Here is a 24898-nt window from a genome sequence, read left to right on the forward strand (position 1 = left end):
CCATGTCCCAGTACTCATGGCAGGAAGTCAATAGTCAGCTTCCTAGGCAAGACCTGGCCACTGTGCAGATGTGTGTGCCCACTTCGTTCTGGCTCGTCAGGTTGTCGAGTGCTCTCCCCAGAGGCCATGACCCCAGCACAGAAACTGAGGGGGACTTGGCCTCTGAGGCCAGACTAGACCTGGGCAGTGACCCTGGAAGTGTAGGGGGGTCAGCTCTGAGGGTCTGGCAGCTGGGGAATTGTAAGCCCCACCCCCGCCTGGCAGGAGGTGCAGGCCCCGCAGGGCGCAGTAATTGGTCCCAGCCTCGAAGCCCCTACAGCCACCACCCTGGGCTGCAGGGAGCCTGGGAGGTCCGCGCCAGGCAGCGTCTGGGAGGTCCCACTGCCCCCCCGCCCAGTGGAGCTGAGCCAAGCCCCCACCCAGAGCCACCAAGGGGGACCTCCCAGCATCCTTTGCAGCCACCCGGCCCCAAGGCTAGGGGTCCTGTCCTAGCCTAGCCGAGGCGGGGGAGTGAGTAGAGGGCAGGGAGGGTGATGTGGACACCAACACCAACCCCACGCTTGGGGGACATTTGTGCCCCTTCCACCTCTCTGTCTGGGGGTTGGGGTTTCTCACAAGGCCCCTCCCTAATGGCATGGAGCAGCCTGACCAGGCCAGAAAGCAAAGAAGCCCCCCTGGCTCAGCCACTGCCCTCCCGGTGGGCAAAGTGGAGCCTCCGGAATCCTGCCCTGTGGAGCACTGTAGAACTTCCTGGTCCTTGAGCCCCCTGCACCCCATTCTGTTCCTGCTGGCAGAGTCCAGGCAGCTCACCTCACACACACACACCAGAGGGACAGGCACACACAGACCACACACAGGCACCGGCATGGATGCCTGCCCCAGCACAGCAGCCACACCCATGCCAGCCTGGAGCTCCAGGGTCATGGCCACCCTGAGTGTCTGCAGTGCCCACCCGCTCACAGACCCATCTGGACAGTAGGAGCAGCAGGCAGGCAGGGGGGCTCCCCAGGAGCTGCCCGATCAGCCCAGGCAGATGGGACAGGACAGCTGGACACCTGGGTCCCACGCTCATCAAAGAGGGAGGGAGAACCATTGGTCGGCGCCAGGGGGACTGGCAGCGGGAGGGTCAGCAGGGATGATGAAGTAATGCCGGATGCTGCTGGCCACTGTGTGCACAGACTGGGCTCCCAGAGGGTGAGGCCAGGTCTCCTAAAGACCCTCAATCTTCCCTAAGGTGGGGGTTACACCAAGGGTCCTATAGGGCCCCTTCCCAAGAGCCCAAGTGTCCTCTGCTTCGGGACAGCTGCTGCCCAGAAAACTGCAGCTATGGCCTTTCAGACCCATTTTCTACCCGCCCCCCCCCCACACACACACACTCCAAGATCTGGGTCCAAAGGAGCTAGCACCACTGGCAGCCTAGGAGCCTAGGAGCCTAGGAACCTAGGAGCCTAGGACATCAGAGAAGGGAGGACCCTGACACTGCCTGGGAGCTCAGGATCTGGTGAGGGGTTGACATCCAGCCAGAATTGTCCTCTGTGCCTGCAGGAGACTGAGCCCCCAGGCTCCCAGAGCTCTGAGGAGCCAGTGCACTGACCTGCCTGGATCCCCCACTCGGTGCAACTACCCCTGCCTGCGGAAAGACCTCCAGGCTCCGAGTCCCAGGGGAGCTGCTGCCCGGTTTTTTCCCAACTCCTTGGCAGTACTGGGACCGCCCAGACTGCATACCCCTCAGCTGGGTCCCTGGGCTTTGCGGTGGGACAGCAGCAAGTTTTCAGCCCGCAGCCCCACGAGGACCCTCCTTCAAGCCTGCCCGGCCCCCGCTGGCGGCCCTTTGCCACTCGGGGGTCTCCTTCAGAGTTGAGGGGGGGAAGCGGGGGTGGGGGTGAGTTACGAGTAGGGAGATTTCAGCGGAATCAAGCTGGGACCTGAGAAGAAAGGGAGCCCCCGGGGAGGGGGCGGCCCCAGCCCGTCCGGCCCGCCCGCCCCGCCGCCCATTGGCCCCGCGTGGCTATATTTGAGCGCGCGAGCGGCGCGGGCCACCGCCGTCCCATCTGCCGTCCCCTCCGCTGCCCACCGCCCGCCGCCCGCGCCGTCCGCGCCCGCAGCAACAGCCGCCGCGCTCCCGCGCTCCGTTCCGCACAGGCCGTGCCCAGCTGGAATGCAGAGATCGCCGCCCGGCTTCGGCGCACACGACGAGCCGACCGCCCGCCGCGACTGCGCGTGGGCCCCGGGCTCCGGGGCCGCCGCCGAGCCGCGCGGCCTCCCCGCCGCCCCCGCCGCCCCTGCCGCGCCCCGCAGCCCGCCGCGCAGCCCGCCGCGCAGCCCCGAGTCGGGACGCTATGGCCTCAGCCCTGCGGGCCGCGCAGATCGCCAGGCGGCCGACGAGTCGCGCATTCGCCGGCCCATGAACGCCTTCATGGTGTGGGCCAAGGACGAGCGCAAGCGGCTGGCGCAGCAGAACCCGGACCTGCACAACGCGGTGCTCAGCAAGATGTTGGGTGAGCCAGGGCGGTGGCCAGGTCGCGGGGTCGGGGCGGGAGCGGGGATGAGCCAGGGCTGCAGGGGCCTGGGCAAGCTGGAGCCCGGACGTGGCCGTCGGGGGCCCGCTGATCGGCTTCCGCCACCCGCAGGCAAAGCGTGGAAGGAGCTGAACGCCGCCGAGAAGCGACCTTTCGTGGAGGAGGCGGAGCGGCTGCGTGTGCAGCACCTGCGTGATCACCCCAACTACAAGTACCGGCCGCGCCGCAAGAAACAGGCGCGCAAGGCCAGGCGGCTGGAGCCGGGCCTCCTGCTCCCGGGGCTCGCACCTCCGGCGCCGGCGCCGGCGCCGCCTTCGGAGCCCTTCCCCACGGGCCCCGGTTCAACCCGCGCTTTCCGGGAGCTGCCGCCTCTGGGCGCCGAGTTTGAAGGCTTGGGGCTGCCAACGCCCGAGCGCTCGCCGCTGGACGGCCTGGAGCCCGGCGAGGCCGCCTTCTTCCCGCCGCCTGCAGCGCCCGAGGACTGTGCGCTGCGAGCCTTTCGTGCGCCTTACGCGCCTGCGGAGCTGTCCCGAGACCCCGGCGCCTGCTACGCCGCGCCCCTGGCCGACTCGCTCAGGACCGCGGCTCCCGGAGCATCTCTCACTGGCCTTTACTACGGAGGCCTGGGCGCACCCGGCCCCTACCCCGGGCCGCTCTCGCCGCCGCCCGAGGCGCCGGCGCTGGAGGGCACCGAGCCGCTGGGCCCCGCAGCCGATCTGTGGGCCGATGTGGACCTCACTGAGTTCGACCAGTACCTCAACTGCAGCCGGACTCGGCCCGACGCCACCGGGCTTCCTTACCACGTGGCACTGGCCAAGTTGGGCCCCCGCGCCATGTCCTGCCCGGAAGAGAGCGGCCTGATTGCTGCGCTGTCGGACGCCAGCAGTGCTGTCTACTACAGCGCCTGCATCTCAGGCTAGGGCAGCGCGGGGCACGGGCGGGTTCCCAGGGGCTGCTGCTCAAGCTCCTTAGGCGCAGGCGCGCTCCCTTCCCGCAGTGCTTCAGCTCGGGTTGTATTTTTTACTTTGCCTTCTGCACACCTAATACAGCCTATTTAATTTTGGATTCAACTTCAGAATCTTCCTTCCTAGAGTGGCATGGAGAGCTCCACTGGGACAAGGCACATGAGCCTGTGGTTGCTGGGTTGGGGGAAGCATGGCGCCTAAACATCCCCTGCACCCCCGCAGGTTCCTAGTGTGGATCAGACCTCGTGGCTGAGCCCCAGCCCTCAGGTCACCTCTGGGGCTGGCAGGGCTGACACCAGGGCTGCCCATCCCACAGTTCACTCACCCCAAGATCAGCATTCTGGTCTGTGCCCCCTCTGCTCTTCAGGGGCCAGGAACCACCTGGGGCTTCTCCCTGCCACCAGCTCGTTACCACACAGCCCTTTCTCAGGTCTCACCTGGGAAAGGTTACACGGCTGCACAAGCACCCCTCTCCGCACACACATACTGCCAGGCCTCGTAGGAAGGATTTTTTACCTCATCTGGCAGGGGGGAATTGTGTCCAACTTCCACAGTCCCAATGGGACAATTGGCATCTCCCTGGGTGTGCAGGGAGGTGTCTGAGCATCCACAGAGTCCACCACCTTCACACATGGCCAGTTGCCTGGTGCAGCAAGAGAAGGGTTTGTTTCCCAGGCAGGGTGATGTGGATTGTGCTCACCAGAGTGGGGGGGAGGGCTGCTCCTGGTCTCTGCTCCCCACCCCTGCAGCACAGCCAGGGCACACACACAGGCAGGAGAGCTCTTCGGGGGCTACCTTCCTCCTGCACCCCAACATCCACACACAAGCCCTCACTGCACAGAAGGGCCATTCTCAAGGGGAGAAGCAAAAAGCCCTGTTCTGACTGAGGTGGGTGGGAGTGGGGGGGGCAGGGCTGAGGCTGCAGGTGCTCTCCTCTGGCAGGTGCAACCTGAAAGGGGCTCTGTCCAATTATAGCAGGCTCCAGAGTGGGATGGGGTCCCCCCAGGCCCTCCCCCCATCCCACCCCCGGGCCCTGTCCCTCCCAGGCCCCAGGCTGCACCACAAGGCTCTGAGGAGTGAGGTCCCCTTTCCTTGCTGCTGCTGAGTTAGGAGCAGACCTGGGGGAGAGGTTCCCACACACCCAGCTCCCCCCCAATTAAGGCTTCTACTCCTCTTCCAGGCCCAGAGCCCAGCCTGGGATGATGCCGAATGAAGCCGATCCCACTTCAGGAAAGCCAGGGCTGCAAGCAGGTGCCAAGGACATACACCTTCCACACACACACCAGGGACATGCACCTTCCAATTCATTTATCTGTCAGTCAACTGACAGGCTGACTATTCCTACCTCTGGGTTAGTGTAAAACACTTCTGTGAACACGTTTCCTGGTGTCCACCACACACTGCTGTGAACACGTGTGTTCCCGTATCCACCACACACACTAGCATGAACACACATGTTCCTGTGTTCATCACATACACTGCCATGAACATGTGTATTCTTGGGTCCACCACATACACACACACTACTGTGAACACACGTTCCTGGTGCCCACCACACACACTACTGTGAACATGTGTGTTCCTGTGTCAACCACACACACTTCTGTGAACACACGTTCCTGGTGTCCACCACACACACAGCTGTGAACACAAACTCCATACATTTATGTCCAACGACAGGCTGAGGAACCCTGAAGGGGAGGGGCTGAAGGGTGCTGACCACGAATCCTAAACAAGCCCCCCAAGCCACTTGGACCCCAGGCTGGACGGAATCGAGGTTGTTGTTCCGGCAGAGTGGCTGGACCAAGACCTGAACTCGAGTGTGGGGTGCAGTCATTCTCACCTTTCACCTGGGCCCAACTCCCACCTTCACAGCCTGCCCAGGGCCCACATCACTCTGTAGCCCCGCCCCGACTCCCACAGCTCCGCCCCCATCCCCACGCCCGTCCCCGCCACGGTATCCCACTAGCTAGCCACGCTCCCACCCCACCAACCACGACCACCCAGGGCTCTGCCCCCACCCCAGAGCCCACGCCCATCCCACCTCCAAGCCCTGCGCCCACATCCACGCTCTGCCCCCGCCCACCCGCCCGCGCGAGAAAACAGGAAGCGCCGGCACAGGAGGAAACGCAGGAAGCGCCCGGTCGCGCTTATCTCAGGCCACAGCCGCGACCCCTGGCCCAGTGCCCGGCAGGGGCGCCAGGGGCGCCAGGGCCGCCTGAGGCCAGGCCACTCACCTGCTGGGGTATCCGCAGAGTCGTAATCCACACCTGAACCCCCAGGACAAAGTGGGAGATGCCTGACCGATCCTACAGAGTGGAGCCCCGTTAAGCATCCCCTACAAAGGCGCGCTTCTCTGGGTGATGGGCAGGGACATGAGGGGTGTCTCGGCGCCAGGGGCCAGGACTGAGTGCCTTGGGTTCTCCTGGGGAGGGGCCAGATGGCGCCTCTCCACCTCCCACACAGGACAATATCCCAGCACCTGTGTGCCGCCCCCCCCCCCAACTTCCTGGTTTGGGGACTTGTTTGTGTGCAGAACTGGACATACTTGCATACCTGAGGCCCCCATACAAAGCTGGGGGCACTCAGGCAGGCAGGTGCTTCCTCCCAGGCAGCGAGTCTGCCTAAGCTGGGCGAGTGGGCGGGGCACTGGGAACACACAAGTGAGCCCAGCAGGGTTCCAGATGCATGTCAAAGGCGCCTGGGGCGTGGGACCCGGGCTGCCTTCAAAGATGCTGCCCCCAGCGCTGCCCACGCTGGGCTGCCTCCTGCTTGGGAAGTTGCATAACGTTGGCCAAGGCCCACAGGCTGTCCTGCATGGGCACAGTTGGGGTGAGAGGATCCTGGCTCCTGGTGCTTTGCTTTATGCATGAAGAGCCTTCCAGCAGGGGAACTCCTGACCCTGGAGACACAGGAGCTGGGGTGGGGGAGGGCATGGTGGAGTCAGGGCAGGGCCCAGTTCCGGGTGTGGGACCAGTTCAGTACCTGTCCTGCCTGCATCTGCAGTGGGCCTCAGGGGTGTGGGATCCCCAGAGCAGTCACGCCCAGCACCCCCCAGGCGGCACTAGTGTGGGAGCCACACCCAGGGGACAGGGGCTGTCCCTGCTCTGGACCAGGCCCTCTTTGCCTGAACTCCACCCCACCTGGCACCCAGACGGTGCCTCCCCCCCATCTGGCAGCCACCTCTCACTGGATCTCAAGGTGAGGACCCCAGCCCCGCCTCCTGTGCAGCCTCCCTCTCCCAGGCCCCACCTGAAGCCAGCAGCTCCAAGTGGGAGCGGTTGTTGCACACTGGCGGAGGCCCTCACGGAATTTGGACCGGGGACGCTGTGGGCAGGGAGCGAGGGTCGCGTCCTAGTGTGAATGGAGCTGACTGGATGCCTCTGAGTCTATTCTTGGGGCCCTGGGCAAGGCCTGCCCCACATCCGGATCCCCTCTGCCAGGATAATGGCGGCCAGGCTGACAGTTGCGGGTGCAACCACCGGCAACCAGGATAATGGGTGTGGGTGGAGGTGGAGGTGGAGGTGGGGGTGGGCGCCACCCGCGCCATGCTCCCCACATTCCCACCCCTGGGCTTCGGCCTCTCCGGCACCAGGAAATGGCCGGCCGAACTCGAGCCGGGGCCGTTTCCTTTTTCCGGTTGTTTTGCTAAGAATCCACTCAGCGTCCCCCACCCCATTTCCACCCCTTCCCCGGCCCACGCCGTAGCGGACAGGACGGATGTGTGACTGGGCAGGCCCGGCCCTGCTCCCGCCCCTCGTGCCGCCCGCGCCCCCTGCCGGGAAGAGCAGGACAGCTGCGGGCGCAGCAGTGAGGAGGCTGGGGTGGGTAAGGACGAGGGACCCACATGACAGATATGCAGGGGTGATATGGACAGGCAGTATGGATGATGGGTTAGATATAAATAAATAATGCTAGATGACACATGGACCGAACTTCCAGCAGTTGGTTCACCACTCAAATACCCATCACAGCCAGGGCTGGCAGAGGCTGGAGCCAGAAACGGCAAATGCCCCGCGGGGTTTTCCACACATGTGGCAGAAGCCATAGAGCTAAACCAGTTTGCCGCCTCCCAGGGCACGCATCAGCAGGGAACTACAATGGACTAGAACTGGGCACGCAGGTGTGGGGTCCCCAGCTGTGTTTAATGAGGTTTTACTGGGCGCCTGGGAGAGGGGCCCAAAGGCTGCTCCAGACTGCGTCGCGGACCCCTTAGTCCTCCACAGGGCGCAGGACCGGTAGGCCAGACTGCGGCGCGCAGCGCAAAGAGCTTCTCCCAGCAGGTGGCGACGGCATCCAGCGCGCGCAGAAGGAGCTGCCTTTGGCTACCGCGGCGCCGCGGGACACGCACCTGGGGCCGTGGGTGCTGCTGCGGAAGAGGAGGTGGTCGAGGACTAGGCAGGGCACCCACGCCCGCCCCATGAAGGGCTGGAGCCAGCCCCTAGGCCAGCGAGAGGGCGCTCACTTAAGGACGCACACCTGGCGCAGGAGCCCGCAATGGCGCCTCATCACGGCTTCCGTGCGCACTGCCACGGTCCATGCTGCTGTCTCCAGGGTACCACGGTGACCCACGGCCACAGCTCCGCGCAGGGCCCGGCCCAGAGAAGCAATCGACAGGAGAATGCTGTGCTCCTGGGGAGGTAGGAGAGGGAGTCCGGCTCGGGGCAACAGGGAGGAGTAAGCATGGGTGTTGGTCAGGGCTGCCTCCATACCTCCTGGTCGCTGCAGGAGGCCCAGGATCGCCCTGGCCTTGAGGCTGGGTTTCTCTGAGCGGCATGGGGGCGCCGGGTACCAGGCTCCACGCCCCTCCTCACAGCAGCCTGTAGGTCCTCTGCAATGATGGCCCGGTAGTGGTGCAGCAGCTCAGGCACACTGCAGGTGTGAGGAGGAGCTTGGCCTAGCTTGGCTCCCAGCAGCGCTAGCAGGAGCGCCCAGAGCGCAGGTGTGGGGCGCACCTGGAGGTGACAGCAGGTTGGGACTCATGCCCACTGTGGGATCTTCCCAGCCCAGAGACCCCAGCAGAGGTAGTGCAAGGGAACACAGTTCCAGGTGCAGGTTACAGTCCTCAAAGCCACACAGCTCCACGCAGACTTGTTGGGTGGGAGCTGGGGACACATGTCACTGACCCGCAGGAAGGAGCAGAGTGATGCCAGTAGATGAAGCTCCCCTCCCCTGCCCTCTAAGACGGCAGGGAGTCCTTCCCAGTACAGCCTTGCCTTGCTCTGCACTCACCCATAGTGGATGCCCATCTGGGCTCCGCCTGCCCACAGAAGCCTGGGGCAAAGTGTCCCCGCCCTCAACCCGCCTCAGTAAAAGGGTCAAACACCACTGAAAGGCAAGGTCTGGAGACACCCCCCCCGCCCCCGTGACAGGAGTCAGGGGCCATCACACCAGGCTGCTCCTACTCCCACCCGAAAGGAGGGGAGGGGCTCTGGAGAAGTCCCAGGCTGGGAACTCGATCAAGTGAACCAAGCGAGACAGGACGCAGCTTCCCAGTCCAGCAGCCCCAACCGCCACCTCCAGCTGCACCTCAGGGCGGTGCCTGTATGTACAGCAAGGGGCAGGGCCTCCTCTGTGGAAGGTCCTGGCCCCTCCAGTCCATGGGGTCGGCACAGCGACAGGTGGGCTGTGGGAGCTGCCACAGGGCTGTACATCCAGAGTCTCTGTCGCCACCTCTTATCCCTCCGGGGCCCAACACCCACTCAGACTCATCCTAGAACGGGCTCACCCCAGAGGGGCCAAGGCCCCAGGACCAGCTTCCCAGTGGGAATAAAGGCTCACCCCAGAGGGGCCAGGACTCCCAGGACCAGCTTCCCAGTGGGAACAAGGGCTTTCCCAGAGGGGTCAGGGCCCCCAGAACCAGCCTGGAGGCTTGCCAGTGGGGCAAACACATCACCAATGTGCGCACCCCAGTCCATCCCCTCCCCGAGGTCCCTGATGCTCACCATGGGCCTCTCAGGTCTTGGCCTCCCTCACCCCGAGCCGCCCCTGCGCATCACCTGGGATCCGCAGGGTCCTCCACTGGACAGGCCCAGTGCAACCGGCAGAGCTGCCCTGAAAGATTGCGGGCAGGCAGAGGCGGGAAGCTCCTCTGCACGGGAGGGAGGGAGCTGAGAGGGAAAGCAGAGAGGCCCAGCAGCCCCAGCCCTGCCCCTCTCCCCACCCCTGCACAATCTTGTCAGCCTGACAAGGCCAGTGGCTGCCAGTCCCCAGTTTGTCCCAATGGGTCCCGCTGCTGCAGAGGTGCCTGGGGGGCAGCGCAGGGCTCAGCTAATGAGGGAGGGGCTAACAAGGCTGGGGCCAGCCTCAATGGTGAGCTTAAGGTGGTTCTGAGGGTACACAGAGCAGCCAGCAACCCCACCTTGGGGACACATCTCCTCCCACACCAGCTCAAGGGACCATCCCCTCTCCAGTCCTGCACACCCACGGGACCTGTCTGGGATGGACGGTTCTCCAAGAGCCAGGAGCCAGGCTTCTAGTAGAGACCTCAAGACAGATCTCAGGAAGGCTTTGGGGTGAAGCTGACCAGATGGACGCTCAGACGCATGACCAATACCCGTGAGGAAAGCAAAGCAGGAGGGGCTCATGGGGTCCCTGCCACTGTCCACTGTGACTGGGCAGTGGTGGGCCTCTCACAAGCAGTCTTGTGGAAGGTCTGGGCTCCAGGTTCCAGGGAGGGTTGGCAGGAACGCACAAAAGCCTAGCCCAGTGCAGCGTCACACAGAGGCTTTTAATGCCACTCCCCTGCCCCCATCCACCAGTCAGAAGGTGTTCTTGAGCCGGCCGGCCACCAGCACCAGAATCTCCCCAATCTTCCTCTGCCAGTTGGTGATATCCTTGGACACAGCACACCACAGCTCACCGTGCCGGGGCTCCGCATTCTCACAGCGCTTCTTCACCTCCTCCTGCTGCTCCTGGCAGGGGAGCCACAGGGCACATCAGCCAAGCCTTGGGACTCCACACCCGTCTCCCCAGCCTGGCCTTGAAACAAGCTGACACCAAATACGGTCTGGCCACGGCCTGCGGGGAGGCTGCCCTGGCCCCATGAGCATGATTCTGCTGCCACCTGGTAGGGCAGCTGCTGCCCAGGCTCTCTGGGAAAGCCACACCAAGCTAAGACCTCAACAGACTCCAGCTCTGCTCCTACCTGTTTCTTTCCTTTTGAAAAAACCTATTTATGTAATGGGACCAGTGCCACAGCGCAGCACATTAAGCCTCTGCCTGTAGCATCAGCATCCCAAATGGTACACTTTGAGTCCCAACTGCTCTGCTTCCCATGCAGCTCTTTGTTTATGGCCTGGGAAAGCAGCAGAGGATGGCTCAACTGCTTGGGCCCCTCTGTCACATGGGAGACCCAGAGGAAACTCCTGGACCCTGGCTTCAGACCAGCTCAGCTTCAGCTTCAGGCATGTGGAGAACCAGGGAGTGAACCAGCGGATCCAAGATCTTTCTTTCTCTGCTGTAACTCTTTCAAATAAGTAAATGTTTTTAAAAATAGAAAATATTTTTATATATAAAAATATATACAATAGAAAAACATATTAATAATATAAAAATACACTTAAATTTTTTTTTGCTTTTACTGGAAGGGCAGAGGCAGAGACAGAAGGAGACAGAGACACCTTCCATCTGCACTTCACTCTTTAGATGGGGTACCCTGTGTGAGTGGCAGGTTACACCCTTGGATCTGTCCGCTGATGATCCCAGGATGCATGAGTAGCAAGCAACTGGAAGCAGAGCTGGGACTTGAGGCCAGGTGCTCCAAAATGGGGAGTGGGCATCAACAGTGACCTTCATGGTTGTGGATGCCTGCCCTCCCCCAACTAAATTCACCAAAGTGTGCAAAGATCCCCTGACCCGAACCAGGCATCTGAGTCTGGGTGTGTGTCCAAAGCCTGGTGGGGGAACTAGGCCACCCCTGAAACTATCTGTGACCCCTAGCCCCAGAGTCACCTCACCTCGGTGCCGTGCTGCAGCTCGAACTTGTAGAAGAAGGCCCAGGCGTCCCCAAGGTCGGAGTCGATCTTCACCGTGCGGTGGAACCACTCTCTGGCCTTGGTGATCTTCCGCTCGCTCCAAAACAGTCTGTTGGGGAAGAAGCATGCTGGGGACCTAGGCCAGCAGCCGGGCCAGGCACAGCCTGGAGTTGTCCCTGACCAGCACTGGAGCTGCTCACAAGTGCTTTCACAAGCTGCCTTGCTTACTCACCCTAGGGGCGGTGAGACAGAGTCCCTTGTCTGCTTCATCCCCAATGCCCCACCACTGCAGCACACCCTGCTGGTTAGGGTCTGCAGGATCTGAACCCACATGCTCTGGGATAGGATGTGGGGGTCTCAACTGGAAGCCAAGCCTCTGGGCCAAATGCTGCCACAGAACTTTGCTGAAGAAAACTCAGGTGCACGGTACAGCAACATTTTCAAATTCAACATGGTGACTCTTCTCTGGACCAAATGGAAGGGGGTCCCCAAAGTCCATGGAAAATGGGGCTCAGAGATGTTGGCTTTTGGGTGACAACATTCTAGAACCCGTGTATGCAAGGGGGCACAAAGTCCACAGAGGGGTGGCATTTCCACCCAGCAGTCTCATGGCTAAGTGTCCCCTAGTGCAGACCCTGGGGACAGCAGGGATGGCTCAGTTAGGGTCCCATATGGGAGACTTGGATGCAGGCCAGGACCCGGCTGTCACGGGCATCCAGGGAGCCCTCTCAGCGGGTATCTCGAACAGGTTTTTTAGGAAGTTTGAGAAAATGCACACTACAAGAAAGATACCATGGGTCTCAATATTTTGCACCAAAATAGACTTGAGTTCCAGTTTCCACAAGCACTAAGGAGATATCACTGAATGTGGCTGGAGCATGAAGCCAGGATTTGGTCAGGACCCTCTGCCGCACACAGCCTCCTATCCAACCCAAGTAAGCACAAACATGGTCCTGGAACACATCCCCACCTGGGGCCCGGCACTTAGTCAGCCTAGAGGAGCAGGCCAGAGCCGGGGGCCAGGACCACCTCCATCCTCAGCCACCTGTGCCCCAACTCCACTACAGGTACCCCAGGGATCACTGAGGCCGATAGCCTGATTGGATTTTAAGCCTTGTGGGTATCCTTAATTGCCCAGTGTTAGATAAACTGTGATTTAAAGAACACAAACCCAGATAGCAGACAACGGTGAGGAGGGACTTGTTGACTTTAGCAAAGCCTTTTACGAGGGTTTATGACCGCTCTATCCCTGTAGAGCCCCACGCCAGTGGGAGGGGGCAGGGGCTTGACGAGACTGTCTGGGTAGCTGCACCAAGTTTTAGAGGCACCACCCAAGGAAAGAGGTGGGGGTAGGGCACATGGAGCAGTTCTTTCCAAGCTGCCAACCTCCCTTCTGACCTCAGTCCTTGTCACGCTGCAAGGGTCAGGCTGGCTCCAGGGACCTCATCTGCTGACCTGTCTACTCCTTCTGCCTCCCTGCTCCCTGCTGTCTCTACAGCCCCCAGACACAGTGAGGTGGCACCAACAGGCTCTGGCTTTGCTGCTCCTTTGCACTGCCTGCCTACTGGTCACCGTAGGAACAGCTGCCACCCATAGTCCCTGTAGTTGGGGCCAGATCAAGCCAAGTGAGCCCAGGCAAGGCGGGCAGTGGGGACGGCACATCATGGCTGCAGTCCCTTGGGACCCTACTCACTTGGCCACAGCCAGCAGCACATGTGGGTCGTGCTCACACTTCTTCAGGGCATCCACGCTCTTGGTCTTCCTCTGTGGCCTCGCCTCAAGAAAGATGGCTTCAGACCACAGCACACCTGCAATACAGGGAATGATGCCCCTTGCTGCAACCTCTCACCCGGAAACCCACCTCCAGCACCCCGGCCAGGGTCAACTCGGGTAACCACACCACAGCCCGGGGCTTCAGGCTTCCCCCAGGTAGGGGCCCTCTCACTGGGACATAATTTGGCACATCACATGCAGCATGGGTTTCCAGCTCCTACTGACTGACCCAGGACCACAGCACGTGACGGCCCAAGTGAGACCCAGATGGAGCTCCAGGCTCCTGGCTTTCTCCTGGCTCAGCCCCAGCCATTATGACGATGTAGGAAGTGAGTCAGTGGATGAAAAATCTCTCTCTTCCTAATTTAGCATTTCAAATAAATAAGTAAATAAATGAATCTTTAAAGATGCTGGTAGATTGTAATGGGAAGACGGCTCTCTCAAAACAAGATCAGAGGAAAAACAGGAAGACACTGATCATGTCCCTGCTGGCGAAGCAGGTGGGGAGGCAAACGTGCAGGCAGCCACAGAAAGACTCAGATTCTCCAAGATCCAAACATTCTCACCAAAACCTGCTTTTCAGACTGGGCAGGGGGCCCAGTACAGTGGCTCAATGGTTAAACCCTCGCCTTGCACATGCTGCGACCCCATATGGGTGCTGGTTCCTGCCCTGACTATTCCACTTCCCTTCCAGCTCCCTGCTTGTGGCCTGAGAAAGCAGTGGAGGACGGCCCACAGTCTTGGGAACCTACACCCATGTAGAAGACCCAGAGGAAGCTTCTGGCTCCAGATTGGCTCAGCTGCAGCCATTGTGACCACCTGGAGAGTGAACCAGCAGACGGAAAATCTTTCTCTCTGTAAATCTGCCTTTCCGATACAAATTGAAAAGTCACATGGGATCGAGCCCTTCCTACCCCACTTTCTCTGCCTTCCTCAGCACACCATAGAGACTGAAAATAAAAAATCTTCAAAAAGACTAGACAGGAAAGGAAAGGAAAGCCTTGGTGCCATGTGGCATTCCACATTCTGCTGGCTCTGCTCTCGATTCCCGTGAGGGCCCGGGGTGGGTGGGGAGACACACAGAGTAAACAGGGTTAGGCCTGCACCCGCCCTGCCCTCGGAAGACGCTCACCTGAGTTGGGACACTCTTGCAGCGCCTTGGCCATCAGTGTGTTGGCAATATTCTTCAGCCCAGCCCGGTACTCCAGCCGCACTGACTCCAGCCTGAGGACACAGCCCGCAGGTGCGTCAAGCCCCTGTGGCCTCCCACAGCCACAGCTGTGCCCTGCAGCCTGTTCAGATTTTGAAGTTGTCCAGCAGGGAGGGCACCCAGGGCCAGGACACTGGCCAGGAAGGCCCTGGGTGCCCCCACGGCCACAGTGGTGTCTCCTCACAAACAGCGGCTCACCCTAGGGCGGCCCTCAGCCGGCCCACACCCGAACTCACCACAAACCAGGGTTCTTCGGGTTCTTCAGACGAGACTTCTCCAAGATGGCGCGTGCTCGGGTCAGTTGCCCAATCTTCTCCTCCAACCGGGACAGCAAGAGCCACAGGGGTGTGGAGTGGGGACACTTCTTCAGCTGTGACCAACAAACTTGAGTCAGAGCAGGCAGCGGGTATCCCCTTGCAGAGTTCCCTGGGGCCCTACAGAGCTACTCTGCTCCTGTACATAGCTGTGTGTGGGCTGAGCGGCGCTGTGCTCTGTGCCTGTGCACAGCTGTGTGTGGCTGAGGGGTGCCATGCTCACATCAGCCTTCACTGAGGCGCTCCAAGCTCTGCACCTAACTGCAGAGGAGGCAAACCCAGCAAGGCTCAATTACTGGAGTCCAGGGGAGGACTGACCACCAGGATTCAGCCCTGCAGTGTCCAGCGGGACAAGGAGGCCAATGCCAGGAACCCTGGTCCTATGAGGGCCCAGCAGTGCTCACCCCCTGGGTGTAGGCATCCCGGGCCTTCTCAGTCAGCCCCTGCTGCTCCAGCATCTGCCCAGTCATCATCCACAGCTTGGCGAAGTCCTCATAGTGCCGCAGGGCTTCCTCACTCAGCTCCTGGGCAGCTGCTGTGTCCCCCAGCACCCATTCCAACTTCACAGACTTCATAAACACCTGTGGGGAGCACACAGTTACAAGGGATCAAGCCCTTCCTACCCCACTTTCTCTGCCTTCCTCAGCACACCATAGAGACTGTGCAGATCGCACCAGGCCTCCACCTACCTCCCACATCAGCCACCCCTTCTCCACTCACCCGAGCTGTGGGTGCACTGCTCCTGGCTTTGGCCAGCAGCCTCCTGGCCCGCTCATACTCGTTATTCTCCGACTCCAGCTTCACAGCTGCCAGCCAGATCTCCTCGCTGTTGGGGTTGGCCTGGAAGGCAAGCCGGGAAGTGCCTGGGCCAGGGGACACCCCAGCTCCTCCAGGGCACAAGAGGCCTTCATAGCACCCAACAAGGATGTGGCTGCCAAACCCTGCACTTTGTTTAAGCCCCAGATGGACCCTCTGCACCCTGTGCTGGCCCTGAACCTGGGTAGGAACCAGGGATGCTCAGGGGTCACCAACACTGCAGCAAGGGCCCCTGGAGGTCAGGACTGGCTACAGGCAAATCCAAAGAACACTCGGCCACTGCCCTTAAGTCTCTTAGAGCAGATCATGTGCAGTGACGCTGGGCCAGATTTGAGAAGCAGGTAGTGGTGTCACCAGGGCCTGAGCAGAAGTCTCAGGCAGGCCTGCTGCCTGGCGTCATTGTGCTCACCTGGGTCAGGGTCACAGATGGACACTGGGTGAAAACTATCTGACACACTACGTGGCGAGGACCGAGAGCCACGTCCACCATGGGGCTGTCCTCAGCTCACAGGCCCCTAGCAGCTTCAACCACTTGCCAAAGTGGGTCTTTATTCCCAAAGTCCTCATCAGGGCAGCCCTTCACCCACCTGGAAGGCCAGAGCCAGGATGCTCCTTGCTGCAGGCACGTCCCCTGCCAGCCACTTGGACTTGGCACCCATGAGCCACAGCACCTCTGCCTTGGGACAGTGGGCCACTGCCCTCTGAAGCAAGGCTTCCAGAGACTCCCTGCAAGATGAAGCCAGGCCATGAACAGGGCACCAGGCATGGAAGGTCACAGAGAGGGCACTGGGTACACAGGGCCATGGACAAGGAACCAAGCACATTGCACCATGAGCAGAACACTGGGTACACAGCGCCATGGACAGGGTACCAGGCACACAGGGCCACGGACAGGGCACTGGGCACGCAGGGCATGGCCTGGACTCGATGAGCCAGCTGCTGCTCCAAGGTTTGGCATGTCAATGATTGACGAGGCTTTATGATGGGGAGAGCAAGAGGGAACCTTTCTCTGTACATTAGCTCCACGTAAGCCACAGGCCCACAAAGCAGCACATTGTTTAGCAGCAGTGCCTGGCAGACTTCACAGGGGACAGGTTTACAGCCGCGTGCCCTGGGGCCAGCGATAACTCCAGTCTGGGGACAGAAGAGGCCTTTTCATCTTGGACCAGGGTGCACCCTGGATGCTCCGATAAAGATTACGGCCCCAAGCTGCCCCAGTCTCCAAAGAGGTAGACTCCCTGAAAGAAAGCAGCTCCAGACACAAGTGAGTACAACCCTGCCAGTCCCTGCCTTGCTCAGTGTTCCCCCGCCCTATGCTTGTCAACAGGACAAAGGGTGCAGACCAGACCATGATACAGCAAGTGCCACCTGTAGGATAACCCAGACCCCAGGCCCGCTGCCTCCCCACATCATTCTGCAGATTAGCACAAGGTGGCTGCTGGCTTCCTGTCACACCCAAGGGACAAGGGCAGCACACTCAGGTTAGGGAGGTCCCAGGTGCCCTGAGCTCCCAATCACAAGCCAGCTGGTGGGAGTAAGCAGTGGAAACTGACCCCAGAAAGATTCAAACAATGCCAGAAATCAAAGCGGTTCAGCATCTCGACTCCACAGGGAGCAGGGACTGAGGACCAAAGAGGGGACAGGCGGGGGGGTGGGTCTGAGAGGCACACATTTACAACAGAAGCTATGTTATAGCCAATAGGGCAGACCCAAAATGTTTTTTCAATTAAAAAGACAATTAGCATTGTCAAGACCTCCTCCAAGCACAAGCTCCAGCAAAAACTCATGCCAGCATGGCCTAAATGAGAACCAGGGCTGCTAAGTGGTGTGACCCTGCCATCGCCCTGCCAATGTGCAGGCACTCACTGTGCCAGTTTCTGCCTCTACCTGTGCATACTGATGTGTGAGAGTAGCTGGTGTGTAAACTAATGTGTGTGTGAGAGTAGCTGGTGTGCAACTGCTGTGTGTGGGAGCAGGTGGCGTGTGCACTGATGTGTAAGAGCAGGTGGCGTGTGCACTGATGTGTAAGAGCAGGTGGCGTGTGCACTGATGTGTAAGAGCAGGTGGCGTGTGCACTGATGTGTAAGAGCAGGTGGCGTGTACACTGATGTGTAAGAGCAAGTGGCGTGTGCACTGATGTGTAAGAGCAGGTGTCGTGGGCTTGGCAGCGTGGCCTAGTGGCTAAGGTCCTCGCCTTGATCCCATATGGCTGCTGGTTCTAATCCCGGCGGCTCCACTTCCTCTCTATCTCTCCTCCTCTCAGTATATCTGACTTTGTAATGAAAAAAATAATAAATCTTTAAAAAAAAAAAAAAAGAGCAGGTGGCGTGTACACTAATGTGTAAGAGCAGGTGGCGTGTACACTGATGTGTAAGAGCAGGTGGTGTGTGCACTGATGTGTAAGAGCAGGTGGTGTGTGCACTGATGTGTAAGAGCAGGAGGTGTGTACACTGATGGTTATGGACATCCCAGCACAAATCTGGTAGCATGCCATGAGGTCCCTGTGTGGGGTGTCCTACCACTTACCTCGTGCCATGGTTCTTCTCAAAGTAGGCTGCCCGCAGCCACACGCTCTTCTTGCTGGGAAACACCTGAAGCGCGTAGGCGTAGATGGCACGTGCACACTCCAGAGCGTTGTGGGCCACGCACTGAGCAGAAGAAACATGCATGAGAAGGAATTCTGGGAGTGACCAGCATATGGGAGCTCTCTGAATCTCACTTCTGTCCAGAGCAAATTCACTGTGTCCACATCGAGCCCTCACAGAGCCATCAGCCCAGCTGGGCGTGAAGGGCGAGCCCCCCACACCTACGTCCACACCGAGTCCTCACAGAGCCATCAGCTCAGCTGGGCGTGTAGGGCGAGCCCCCCACACTTACGTCCACACCAAGCCCTCACAGAGCCGTCAGCGCAGCTGGGCGTGTAGGGCGAGCCCCCCACAGAAGACTCACACTGTCAGCGTCCTCCATCCAGGTGTGCTTCCGGTCTTCCTCCTCAATCCCGATCCCAATCACGGCACGCATGACTGCCTGGCAGGTAGCCACGCTCCCTGCCCGGTCACACTCCTCAGCATCCTGGAAGGGGGACACAGATGTGCAATTCAATGGGCTCGCCAGCTCCCTCAGGAGATGTCATTGCACACACAGTGGCAACAGGGTTCCTACTCCATATGAACTGACATCCAAACACTTGAGTTTACTGGACTGGAATTCAAGACTGAAACCGACTCAAAGGGACTCACTCTTCACACACAGAGTAGAATGAAGTTTAGAGGGCCAGTCCCCGGATCCCCAAGAATGTGTCAGCAAGCAGACCAACCAGCGGGAAAGCACTTGTGATTTGGAGGTGCAAAGAGGGCAACCCAGCACAAGCGGAGCATCCCCAGTGTGGGTGTGGGGGCAACCACGGGTCTTTGTGCTTGGGAACCCAGTCCAGCTCCCTGCTAATGCACACCCTAAGACATCCTAAGACACTCATGTGGGGAGAGCCAGTGACGGTTCAAGCAGCTGAGTCCCTGTTACATAGGAGACCCAAACAGAGTTCCTGGCTCCTGGCCTCACACTGCCTGTCACACAGACTCAGGCGGTGAAACAATGAATAGAGGACCCAGCATGGGATCGCATATGGGCCCCACTTCCCATCCTGCTCCCTGCTTTGTGGCCTGGGAAAGCAGTCAAAGACAGCCCAAAGCCTTGGGACCCTGCACCCATGTGGGAGACCTGGAAGAAATTTCTGTCTCCTGCTTTCGGATCAGTTCAGCTCTGACCATAGCAGCCAACTGGAGAGTGAGCCAACAGATGAAGGTCTGTCTCTATCTCCTTCTATCTATAATCTGGTCTTCCAATAAAAATAAAAGGAAGGAAGGAAGGAAGGAAAGGAGGAGAAAAAAAACTCAATACAGAAATGTTGCACAAGATGTAAATAAACATGTCACTAGAATCAAAAATGCCCATGGATTGCAAACACCTCAGAGGACAGCAGGTGGCAACACTCTGGGGACAGCACTGCAGTGCTGGGGGCAGCCACCACCTGAACTGCAGGCAGTGTACCCCATTCTGGGGTAGGCGTTTGAGTTCCAGTGGTTTTGTCTCAGAGTCCACTCCTTATCAATGCCCTGGCAAGGCTGCTGAGGACCGCCCCTGTAAGGCAGGCCAGGAGATGGGGATGGAACAAGGCCCTGAGGGTGGGAACAGAATAAGCCCCCCTTAATCTGCACATCCCATATGGGAGTGCCTGATTGGAGTTTTGGCCCCTCAGCCTCCAATCCAGCTTTCTGCTGACATACCTCCTGGAAACAGATGGAATTCCTGGTTCAGCCATGGTTAGTAGGCACTTGCAGAGTGAACCAAGATGGTTCTCTCAGAGTCCATCTGTAATCAAGGAAGACCAGCACAGTACTGGACCCCTCACACACACAGTGATCTCAGAGTGAACCTTAGACCTATACACTTGCGTATGTGGGTTAACATAATAAAAAACTTAGAAAACACTACACCTGAATGTCCCCAAGTTAGAAAAGAGTTCTCAGGTATGACGCCTAGTGCAGGATAAACGAAACAAAATTTGACACAGAATTTTGATACACAAAATTAAAAATGTTTGTGCTACAAATTACACAACCAAGAAATCAAAGATAAACTGGGAGTAGTGCTGTAGCACAGGAAATTAAGCCATTTCCTGCAGCTCAGGCATTCTGCACAGGCACTGGTTCAAGTCCGGGCTGCCTTGCTGTCAATCCAGCTCCATTAATGGCCTGAGTGTTGCGGCCCCTGCAGCCACACGGGAGACCCAGATGAAGCTCCTGGCTTTGGTATGGCTTAGCCTGGGCCACTGTGACTGTCTCAGGAGTGAAATGGCAAACAGAAGCTCTTCCCCCCTCCTCCTAATTCTGCCTTTCAAATAATTTTTTTTAAAAAGGGAGCCCACAAAATAGGAGCAAATCTCCTAAATACCATACCAATTTGAGAAAAAATAAGCAATAAAAACATAAGTGAAAGCACATCCCTTAGGTCTTTGACACAAAACGTCGACCCAGAGGCTACAGCAGCCACATACTGCCAGGAGCCAGGGCAAAGGTCTCCTTCGGGATGACGAGCTGTGTCACCTTGGGGCCATGGGGCACAATCACACTGACTAAAAATGCCCAGACGGCATCTGGGGGTATGGAGACCTTGAGTGACTCGACATGCAGCCTCCAGCACAGTGGCATCTGAGCACATGCCAGTCAAAATTATCCAATCTGATGAAACCCACAAATCCACAAACTCCAGCAGTTCAATGAACCCCAAAGCACAAGAAACAACTCGAGGCCTCACGAGGAAACCAAGACCGGTGACAGGACACTGCAGTGAGGGCAGGCCTGGGCACAGCGGCCAAGACATGCTTGGGCGTCTGCATTCCACAGCAGAGCACCCAGGCTCAAGGCCTGGCTCCAGTTCCCATTCCAACTTCCTGTTAGCGGCACTGTGGGAGGCAGCAGGCAGCAGCTCCTGACCGTGGGTCTAGATAAGTACTCTCTCACTCTGTCACTTAAACTTCTAAAAGGGAGCTGGCATGGTGCATAGTGACCTAAGCCTCTGCTTAGGCACCAGAATCCCATATGGGCACTGGTTCATGTCCCAGCAGATCCACTACCATTCTACCTTTTCCCTGCTAATGCCCTGGGAAGGCAAGGCAGGATGGCTCAAGTGCTTGGGACCCTGTACCCATGGAAGCTCCTGGCTCACAGCTTTAGATTGGCCAAACCCCAGCCATGGCGGCTATTTGGGGAATGAACCAGCAGATATAAGATCTGTCTGTCTCAACTTCTCTCTGTGAACTCTGACTTTCAAATAACAAAAAATAAACCTGGAGATCATTCCAGGGGAAAATTCAGGGACCCAGTTACAACTGAAGCAGCAGCAGAGCCATGCATGGGAGCCCCTGTGACCAGGACACAGCCAGCAGCAGCTGCTGAGGAAGTCATGGGCACTACACTGTGGCAGCAGGAGGCCCTGGCAAAGGGAGGGCACAGCAGAGGTGGGGTCTGAAGTCCGCTGAGAGCACGGACTCCAACTAGCCACACTTGACCCAGAGACTCCATGAACTCCTGAAGAGCTGTGTGGATTTGTTGGCTGGGAGCAGGGAGGGGAGGGACCTTCCATTGCTGCTTTACTCCCTTGCATGCCTGCAACAGGCAGAGCTGGCCAACAGGAGCCTGGAACACAATCGTCCCTTCCAAAACAGACATGGAGACCCCCAGAGTGCCTCAGCAGGAAGCTGGGGTGGAAGTGGACTCCGTGATGTGGCTGGTGGCCCTGGGGGAGGTGGCTTGGTGAGAGAGGTGACATGGAGCCCAACCTGGATCCACTGCTCACGGTTGATCTCCACGCCGTTGGCCCGCAATGAAGTGATGGCTCGGTCGATGATCTTCTCCACCATTTGTGTGTTCCCATTGGCCTCCTCAAGCTTGGCAGCAGTGACCCAGATGTGACGGTCTGTGGGGATGTTCTCACGCGCCTTGTTGAGGACCTTGCGGGCATTCTCATAGGTCTCTAGCCTCGCGAGAGCAAGCCAGAGCTGGGCAGAGGGAACATCACAACAAGAGAGGGCAGCTCAGTGTCCACCCTGGAGGTGGCCTGCAGCGGCTTCACCAACAGGGTTCTTGGTCAAATGTGCCAGACCCTGGATCAAAGCATGCAGCATGCCAGCCTCAAGAGCAGGCAGTGGAGAGAGGTGAGAGGCCACAGTTACCAAGTGTCCCACCCAGACTGCTGACTCTGCAACTGGCACTCCCAAAGTGGGCAGGGGCTGTTCACTCATGTAAATGAAGTAAGATTAATTCTGTTCAGAGAATTTCACAACAACCCTTAGGGCTAATGAAAGACATACTTGGCAACAGGAAACCACTGCACAGCACGCTGGGAACTGCAGAAATCCCACCCGCTTAGTGGCTTCAAGGCAAACAGCTGACCCCACGTGGGGCCAGCAGAAGCAGAGTACCACCCTCCATCTGGGCTGACCAGGCAGGCACACCCAGCCAGGAGCCTTGCACAGCAGCATCATGCTACACAGCCCTCAACAGCAGGACCCACTACTAGGGCTGCAGACCACTGGCCCAGCCACAGTGTTAAGGGATGGAGCCTGGTAACTCACACCAGCTTCTCCAGCCAGAAACCACGGCCCTGGAAAGCTGTGGGCTCTGGTAAGGCACTCTGGCGGGCTCACCTCCACGCTCGTGGGACAGCACTCTACTGCCCGGCTCAGCATGATCCTGGCATCCTCTGGCTCTTCCAGCTCCACGGCTGCCTTCCATAAGCGAACTGAGTTTGGCACATGCTCAAGAGCTGTGGACGGTCACAGCGGAAAGCAGGTCATAGACTGGGAGGCACCTGGCCTGAGCAAGCTGCCACCCCATGGCTGACACAGGGTACCTTCTGTCAGGAGTGGGGCAAATCTCCTGGGGCCATTTTCCCTGGCCAGTATCTCACTGCCCATGTCCGTAAGCACACTGTTTGCTAGGAATTCCCACTTTCAGATGGGCAACACGGGAAGAGCCTGGCCATTTCCTAACTGGTCAGAGACTGCCCATGGGATGGTCTTCTGCAGGCTCCCACCCAGACAAAGTGGGATGCTTCCAGAAGCCCAGGGTCTGTCTCTCTTTTGGGAGACAACACATTTCCCTATTCCTCCCAGGAGGTGCTTTCCCTGCCTTCTTTTTTTTTTTTTTTTTTTTTTTTAAGATTTATTTTATTTTTATTGCAAAGTCAGATATAGAGAGAGGAGGAGATACAGAGAGGAAGATCTTCCATCTGATGATTCACTCCCCAAGTGACCGCAAAGGCTGGTACTGCGCCGATCCAAAGCCAGGAGCCAGGAAATTCCTCCAGGTCTCCCACACGGGTGCAGGATCTCAAGGCTTTAGGTCATCCTCAACTGCTTTCCCAGGCCACAAGCAGGGAGCTGGCTGGAAAGCGGGCTGCCGGGATTACATCTGGCGCCCAAATGGGATCCTGGCGCATTCAAGGCAAGGACTTTAGCTGCTAGGCCACCGTGCTGGCCCGCGTGCCTTCTTTTCATGTTCACCTGTTCATTTCACAAACAAAACTTTCATCTAACTGCTGGCTTTCTATTCCTTATTAAGCTAAGGAAAGAACACCAGAAGCTTTGCTGGAGACACTTTGTGCCAAGGCAGGGAAGCGGTCAGATTGTGGAGCCCACCCAGGAGCCTGCGGTGGTGGAGCCACACCCACAGGGAGGCCCAGGAGCAGGACATCTCTGGGGTGAGTGACTGACATACTCTGTATCTTGGAGACTGGGTGTATTCACGCGCAAGGACATGGGATCGAAGGTCTACACAATGGCTGGTACTGTGGCACAGCAAGTTCAGCTGCTACCCTCGAGAACACTTCCAATCCAGTTTCCTGCTAATGTGCCTGGGAGAGAAGTGGAGGATGGCCTGAGTGCTTGGGTCCCAACACTCATGGGGAGTCCTGGATGGAGCTGTAGGCTCCTGGCCTTGGCACAGCCCAGCTCTGGCCACCGTGGCCACAAGGAGGTCAGAGGATGGATGAGCTCTGTCTGTAACCAAAGTAACAAAATGTTGGCAAGGTCAGAGAGGGGAGAGACAGTGTGAGGAGGGAGCAGCACAGTCAGTGCCTGTCAGAGCAGGGGTGCACAGCCAGGCTCACCCTCTGCTCCCTACACCACTTCACACAGTGGGCAGTGGAGCAGCACCACCAACAGAGACCATGACAAGCCTGGAGCTCTTCAGGGAGAGATGTGACAAGGGACAAGGGTGGACACAGCAGAGCAACAGCTGTCCCCATAATGACCTTACTTCTCATAAATTTGTGGACCAACCTTGTTGGGAGTCGATCTAAGGGTTCACACTGCAGAATGTGCAGTTCACACATATCTCACATGAACTTGACACAGCCTCATCTGTCCAGTGGAGACGGACAAAGCCAGGACATGGTCCCCTGTTCCCAAGAGGAAGCAATCCCCTCCCATCTGAGGAAAGGACAGTCTGTTCCAGGATACCATATCCGTCATGATGACCAACTTGGGCACCAAAGTAGGCCACAAAAGGCCATCTTGAGGAGCACATTAGGAACCTCAGAACAGTCTGCTCAAGGTCCACCAGTCCTGACTCATGAGTCCAGTGACCCTGGCAGAGTCCCATTGCAGCTGCAGGTTCCCAGAGTGAAGCAAGCTTGTCTGCTGAGAAACAGCTACTGAACACTGGGCTATCGGCCCCTCCATCAAATCCTTGACCTCCACAGGGCTTCACAGAGCACATCCCAGAGCTATGCCATCAGTTGCTCACTCACTCAACCAACAGACACA

At 58.6% G+C, this 24898-nt stretch overlaps 3 protein-coding genes across 3 annotated transcripts in view; 1 reads left to right on the plus strand and 2 right to left on the minus strand.

Moving 5' to 3' along the window:
- The first annotated feature begins 1799 nt into the window (after positions 1–1799).
- On the plus strand, positions 1800–3490 carry SOX18 (SRY-box transcription factor 18). The gene is made up of 2 exons (XM_004585963.4): positions 1800–2498; positions 2631–3490. The coding sequence occupies exons 1-2, from the start codon at positions 2159–2161 to the stop codon at positions 3437–3439; spliced, it is 1149 nt and encodes a 382-aa protein (XP_004586020.2). The 5' UTR covers positions 1800–2158; the 3' UTR covers positions 3440–3490.
- Positions 3491–7623: 4133 nt separating this feature from the next.
- Positions 7624–8463, minus strand: C22H20orf204 (chromosome 22 C20orf204 homolog; the record flags this gene model as incomplete). Its single annotated transcript, XM_036498319.2, has 3 exons — positions 7624–7853; positions 7964–8116; positions 8197–8463. Coding segments are annotated over 3 exons (645 nt in total), but the record flags the coding sequence as incomplete, so codon positions are not given.
- A 1732-nt stretch (positions 8464–10195) lies between these two features.
- Positions 10196–24898, minus strand: part of PRPF6 (pre-mRNA processing factor 6) — a 29365-nt gene continuing 14662 nt past the window's right edge. The window contains exons 10-21 of the mRNA XM_004585961.3: positions 22778–22896; positions 21911–22129; positions 18523–18645; positions 18100–18221; positions 16161–16299; positions 15478–15597; positions 15162–15338; positions 14680–14813; positions 14366–14457; positions 13154–13268; positions 11443–11569; positions 10196–10398 (exon numbers count right to left, since the gene is read on the minus strand). Of these exons, the coding sequence (XP_004586018.1) occupies positions 10246–10398; positions 11443–11569; positions 13154–13268; positions 14366–14457; positions 14680–14813; positions 15162–15338; positions 15478–15597; positions 16161–16299; positions 18100–18221; positions 18523–18645; positions 21911–22129; positions 22778–22896 (1640 nt within the window). The 3' untranslated portion in view covers positions 10196–10245. The remainder of the gene's footprint in view (positions 10399–11442; positions 11570–13153; positions 13269–14365; positions 14458–14679; positions 14814–15161; positions 15339–15477; positions 15598–16160; positions 16300–18099; positions 18222–18522; positions 18646–21910; positions 22130–22777; positions 22897–24898) is intronic.

Source organism: Ochotona princeps, chromosome 22 (assembly GCF_030435755.1).
Source record: "Ochotona princeps isolate mOchPri1 chromosome 22, mOchPri1.hap1, whole genome shotgun sequence".
Lineage (NCBI taxonomy): Eukaryota > Metazoa > Chordata > Mammalia > Lagomorpha > Ochotonidae > Ochotona > Ochotona princeps.

Bases quoted from the DNA above. Each gene is read 5' to 3' on its own strand.
- SOX18 (XM_004585963.4), top strand. From the start codon at position 2,159: ATGCAGAGATCGCCGCCCGGCTTCGGCGCACACGACGAGCCGACCGCC. The intron at 2,499-2,630 runs GTGAGCCAGGGC...CGCCACCCGCAG, and splicing joins GGTGCTCAGCAAGATGTTGG to GCAAAGCGTGGAAGGAGCTG.